Genomic DNA, 6,689 nt, shown 5'->3' on the forward strand with positions numbered 1-6,689 from the left:
ATAATACTATATTATATTATAGAACACAGGAGAAGTATATTAATTATAAGGAGCAAGTCTTCTTATGAAACAAATAATACCATATTATGTTATAGAACACAGGAGAAGTATAGTAATTATAAGGAGCAAGTCTTCTTATGAAACAAATAATACCATATTATGTTATAGATTAAAGGAGAAGTATATTAATTATAAGGATCAAGTCTTCTTATGAAACTAATAATACTATATTATGTTATAGAACACAGGAGAAGTGTATTAATTATAATTATTAATATTATGTAACACAGCAAATACAATCATTATACGTAATATTTAAATAAATCGGCCATATTGGAAAATAAATCCAAACTTGAGTAAAATACAAGAAAACGAATATGAAACGTTATTTCGAATAGATGAAAATCTTAATCAGGGAACTAATAATGTACCACAAAGCTGTGAATATCTGCAGGGTTAGCAGGCTTACAAGCTTACAAAACTAAAGTCCAGGGTCTGATTCCACATCGTGGACAGAGTTCACATAATACATTGTATAGCTCTTCATTTCCACAAGTAGCATAACCCAATACTGTGAGAATATTTCGTGATTAACATTTGCCCATAAAACTAATATTTAATTATATATCATTTATATTACTTCCTTACATCAATGGGACAAAGTGGAACAGTGGTATGTCTGCGGACCGAGTTTCAATACCCGTGGTAAGCAGAGCAAAGAGAGAGAGTTCTTTGAGTAGCTTTGCGCGTAATAACAAACAACAACATACATAAACACCTTCCAGTGCTAATGTTTAAAAACCTTTTCAAGCAAAAATTACAAATATATTAAACCTTTTAAGAGCTGCATTTTTTAAGGACAAAGATAAAGTTAGTTAGTAAAGAAACGTTAATTTCTGTTTAAAAATAACTGTACCTTAGCAAGAGTAGTAACTCATGATATACAGTAAAATATTACCAGTTAATGATAAAAGTTAATATTATCCTAACAACGTTAGTTATTCAGTAAAATATGAGTGATTAATGATGAAAGCTTGCATCATCCTAACAACGTTAGCTAGTCATGATATTCAGTAAAATATCGGTAATTAGTAACTAAATAACGTTGTTAGTGTAATGTCAATTTTAGTTATTAATTACTGATATTTTACTGAATGTGATGACTAAATAACGTTGTTAGTGTAATGTCAATTTTAGTTATTAATTACTGATATTTTACTGAATGTGATGACTAAATAACGTTGTTAGTGTAATGTCAATTTTAGTCATCACATTCAGTAAAATATCAGTAATTAATAACTAAAATTGACATTACACTAACAACGTTATTTAGTCATCACATTCAGTAAAATATCAGTAATTAATAACTAAAATTGACATTACACTAACAACGTTATTTAGTCATCACATTCAGTAAAATATCAGTAATTAATAACTAAAATTGACATTACACTAACAACGTTATTTAGTCATCACATTCAGTAAAATATCAGTAATTAATAACTAAAATTGACATTACACTAACAACGTTATTTAGTCATCACATTCAGTAAAATATGAGTAATTAATGATCAAAGTTAAGAGTATCATAACTTCAAGTGTCACGTTACGGAGTAAAAAAAAAGTGTCTTTTGATTAAAATTAATTTTTCTTTAGCAAGTCAGTTACTTAGATGGGTTAGATTTTGGATTTAGTGATCAATGAAAACTAACCAATGATATACATGTTACCTTTAAACAACAAACGGCTTTCACGTGATATCGACAAGATATTCGTGAAAATATCATCGATGTTCATAAGCGACATTCTGGAATGGCTTAGCGACAGACAAATACTGTTTGATTTAAGCGACATTCTGGAGTGGCTTAACGACAGACAAATACTGTTTGATTTAAGCGGCATTCTGGAATGGCTTAACGACAGACAAATACTGTTTGATTTAAGCGACATTCTGGAGTGGCTTAACGACAGACAAATACTGTTTGATTTAAGCGGCATTCTGGAATGGTTTAACGACACACAAATACTGTTTGATTTAAGCGACATTCTGGAATGGCTTAACGACAGACAAATACTGTTTGATTTAAGCGACATTCTGGAATGGCTTAACGACAGACAAATACTGTTTAATTTTTCCCTTAGGATTTAAATTAAAAGTTAATGTTTGATTTGTTTAAGTTACATCTAAATGTGATATCAACTCATGGTTGTCTACAAGTGAGATTGTTTTCTGTGTTATCAACTTCCACATGTTTTGGTACATCCCTCTATAAGTTTTCAACAAATAAGAAGACGTCACAAAAACTGATATATGAGGGATGTTGAATTTACAGAAGTAGGCCACGCCCTGAAACAGCTGTTCTTAACAAGTGTGGCTCCGCCTACAGAAAGGTATAGGTTTATCATTTCCACAACTATATAAACAGACCCGAGCTCAAAAGGTTACCAAGTTGTAAGGAGCTGACTAAAACTTCTGCAGGAAGAATACTGAAGATGGAGCAGATGATGCGTCAAGTCCTAACTTTATGTGTAAGTATACTAGTGAGTGTTTATATATTTATGAAATATGTGTTGACAACCACCATTATATAGAAGTATTGATATAATATTTGTTATTCTAGTAAGGTGAATTTTATCATGTAGAATAAGAAACATTTACCCAGTTCTATCTTTAAAACCATTACAAATTGTGAAATAATTTAAAACAAGTCTCCGATTTAAAATCAACCACTAGCCAATAATTGTGACTGGTGCTAGATATGTTAGCCTACAATTCATATTATCTCTGTATTCAGTCATGTTGTGACTGGTGCTAGATATATTAACCTACAATTCATATTATCTCTGTATTCAGTCATGTTGTGACTGGTGCTAGATATGTTAGCCTACAATCCATATTATCTCTGTATTCAGTCATGTTGTGAGTGGTGCTAGATATATTAACCTACAATTCATATTATCTCTGTATTCAGTGATGTTGTGACTGGTGCTAGATATATTAACCTACAATTCATATTATCTCTGTATTCAGTCATGTTGTGAGTGGTGCTAGATATGTTAGCCTACAATCCATATTATCTCTGTATTCAGTCATGTTGTGACTGGTGCTAGATATATTAGCCTACAATTCATATTATCTCTGTATTTAGTCATGTTGTGACTGGTGCTAGATATGTTAGCCTACAATTCATATTATCCCTGTATTCAGTGATGTTGTGACTGGTGCTAGATATATTAACCTACAATTCATATTATCTCTGTATTCAGTCATGTTGTGAGTGGTGCTAGATATGTTAGCCTACAATTCATATTCTCTCTGTATTCAGTGATTTTATGACTAGTGCTAGATATGTTAGCCTACAATCCATGTTATCTCTGTATTCAGTCATGTTGTGAGTGGTGCTAGATATATTAGCCTACAATTCATATTATCTCTGTATTCAGTCATGTTGTGAGTGGTGCTAGATATATTAGCCTACAATTCATATTATCTCTGTATTCAGTCATGTTGTGAGTGGTGCTAGATATATTTATCGTTCTTCAAAAATAAAATTATTTTGGTATTTTTGTGTTGTCATTTTAGTTTCGTTATTTATACAGATAATAATTCCAACTGTATCTGGTTCTTATAAATACATAGCTACTGCTGTGTCTGGTTCCACTCTTAGCCACGACACAAACATCGTATGCTTACGCCCAAGTCCAGGAAACAACACAAGGTAAGTGTATCAGTTCTTATAGAGAACTATAAATATACAGTCAAGGAATTTCTGTTCATGGATTAAAAATGATAGATATTACCATTATTTTGTTGTTTACACCATACATCTTATTTAATGACGAGCCAAACATGAACATCCTAACATCACAGCTATTATGGTAGTTACATGATTTCAACATGCCAAAATGGAATTGGTTATTATTGTTTCCATGATTGAACACTTTCAAATTGTAAACAGTCGATAAAGTCTAGTGACTCCCAAGGTATTACCAAGTATTGTTACAGGAGCTATAGCTTGAAGTCACAAAACATGTTATATTAATAGTCTTCCCTTTTTGGACAAGACTAAAATATAATACTACTATATAGAGAACCTGGTTAAAATCCACGACATTATTTTAATATATTTAGAGATTTAATTTAATCAGTTGATTCGTGTTCGTTTTTTCGGTCTGTGTTTTCTCCTAACAAATAAATAAAGAAACGAAATTGCAAACTAAAATCTGGGGCTATCTGTGCTCTGCTCACCACGGGTATCGAAACCCGGTTTCTATCGTTGTAAGTCCGCAGACATGCCGCTGTGCTTCCTTATTACATTTTAACGGAAGAAATGACGGGTTGTGATAATATTTGTTAAAACTGAAAGTTAACAGAAAAAAAAATATACGTTTTTAGTCCACGAGTTAACAGTAGTAAGTCCCCCACTTGACAGCCACGCCGCTAGAGGGCGACATAGGTGATTAAATATTTCAGTAATATTATTATAATAAAAAATCTGTTCACAATAATTCTTCTTAATAATTCATAGCTTCATGACGACGACGGAAGTGAAGCGTAATGATGACTCTCTCGTGTTCAAATGGTATACACCGACCCATGTTATCCTTGTATCCATTTGAACAACTAACACATGTCATCCTTGTTCAAATGGTATATATCGACCTATGTCATCCATGTTCAAGTGGTATACACCGACCCATGTTATCCTTGTTCAAATGGTATACACTAACACATGTCATCCTTGTTCAAATGGTATATATCGACCTATGTCATCCATGTTCAAATGGTATACACCGACCCATGTTATCCTTTATATCCACCTCAACATTCTGAAATCTCTTTTTAGATACAGTTCTGTAAAAGTCATAGATAGTGTTTGTTCCATAGAGAAACCGTCAACCCTATAGTTCAGGATTTGTTTCTCAACACCATTAAGTGCATGTTGAATCTTTACCCGTTCAGATTTATGTATATAGTTATCAACTTGTGTTGATTCTGTGATGAGAACTGTTGTTCTCCTACAGATCAGAACTAGAACAGTTTTGTTAAAGTTGACATTATTGAAAACATCATTGTTTGAACACTGAACATATGTTTACATTTTTACAGTCGACCTTGTTTACTGCGTTAGCGACACCTGTTATACCGTATTTCCAACAATGATAGAAGGTTACACAGCTATTCGAAAGTTCTGTGAAGATCGAGGGTTAACGCTTGCTGTCCCTAAAACCCCCGAAGTGGTTCAACAGTTGGCTACGAACTTTGCAAACATGCCAGTCGCGATTGGGATATATGTGAACGGCACTAGTCTGACGGACGAATACCAAAACGTAATTGGTAATAGCAATGATTGGCCTTTCGCCACAGCTCCGACTGTCAACGCTAATACGTGCGTTTTGATGCGTAAGGGAGGTCTTTATCAAGCTTCTTGTGGAAGTAGCATGTTTCCAATGTGTGTGTCTCGAGCTACAGGTGAGAGTTCGTTTGAACTATAATTTTTTTTTAAAGTTTTGCTATTTTAATGATTGCTTTGAATTACATTAAAGTTGATAATTATATATTATTCTAGACTTTTAGTTTAATTTGATACTAATTTTGTTTTTAAATCTAGTTTAAACAATAACATTTGAAAAATAGAATTGTTAATTGATAATTTCTACATTTAAATAAGTATATATATGTGAAAATAAAGTGTTTTCACAAAGAAATAATAACATTGTGATGCCATTGTTAGAGATGAAGCTAATATAATATAAATGTACAAAATATACAAACTTAAAGGTACGAAAATATTAAAACACAAAATAATTGTGTTAAGAAAAGCCCTAAGCTGAAAGTTAATTATTATAAGTTTTGTTTATAATATTTCAAACAGAAATTCACCAAGAATTTCTTTAATTTGTCTATTCATGGTTCCAAGTGATTTACGTGATTTTTAATACAGATTTTACGCCCATTCGTAAACCCACAATTATGCTGAAGAGAAAAAAGTCGTGGGTTAATATCACACAACACTTAAATAAAAAAACAACAACAATACTCCCATAAAAACTAACATTTACTGCTAAATATTGTAGAATGAAACAGTTTTATGTTTTTTTTAAAATTCTCTAACAATGTAGACTAGGAAGTAAAAAAATGTGACGAAAGAAAATGTATTTAAAATAAGTTAGGCCTAATGATCAGAGTGCTAACTCGGGATTGAAGGCAGTGGTTAAAATGGGATTTTGTAAGAGGTGTAACTCCCTTCTGTCATCCACTTTGACATTCAAGTCAGAAGACCAGGAATGTTAATGGCCTGAATCCTCAAGAGGCAGAACTCCGTTCAGCCCCAATTTAATTCGTGGGCAGAGGTGCGATACGTTATGGTGTTTACTAGGCTACACATTGTCACCCGTGCACGTGCATTATAAAAGTAACAGTCAATACTATTATTTCAAAAGAGACAGTCAAGGCACTAATGGCAGGAATTACTGTCAGAACTTGGTCATTAGTCCAAAATAATAATAGATACAACTGACCGCTTGACCCGCAGTAGCACAGTAATAATCTTGACGATTTTGCAACACGAGAATTTGGGGTTCGATCCCCGTGACGTGCACATCGCCTTTAGTTCCTCTGTACCTTTGCGCTAAAGCAAACAAATACAAACCTGATTGGGCCCGGCATGGCCAGGTGGTTAGGGCGC

The 6,689-nt window shown here is 32.8% G+C and overlaps 1 protein-coding gene across 1 annotated transcript in view; it reads left to right on the forward strand.

Annotated features, from left to right (window-relative positions):
• The first annotated feature begins 2,426 nt into the window (after window positions 1-2,426).
• Window positions 2,427-6,689, forward strand: part of LOC111083652 (histone deacetylase HDT2-like) — a 6,918-nt gene continuing 2,655 nt past the window's right edge. Inside the window, exons 1-3 of the mRNA XM_022380297.1 lie at window positions 2,427-2,529; window positions 3,641-3,719; window positions 5,111-5,473. Coding sequence (XP_022236005.1) covers window positions 2,494-2,529; window positions 3,641-3,719; window positions 5,111-5,473 — 478 coding nt within the window. The 5' untranslated portion in view covers window positions 2,427-2,493. The remainder of the gene's footprint in view (window positions 2,530-3,640; window positions 3,720-5,110; window positions 5,474-6,689) is intronic.

Source organism: Limulus polyphemus, unplaced genomic scaffold (assembly GCF_000517525.1).
Source record: "Limulus polyphemus unplaced genomic scaffold, Limulus_polyphemus-2.1.2 Scaffold10511, whole genome shotgun sequence".
NCBI lineage: Eukaryota > Metazoa > Arthropoda > Merostomata > Xiphosura > Limulidae > Limulus > Limulus polyphemus.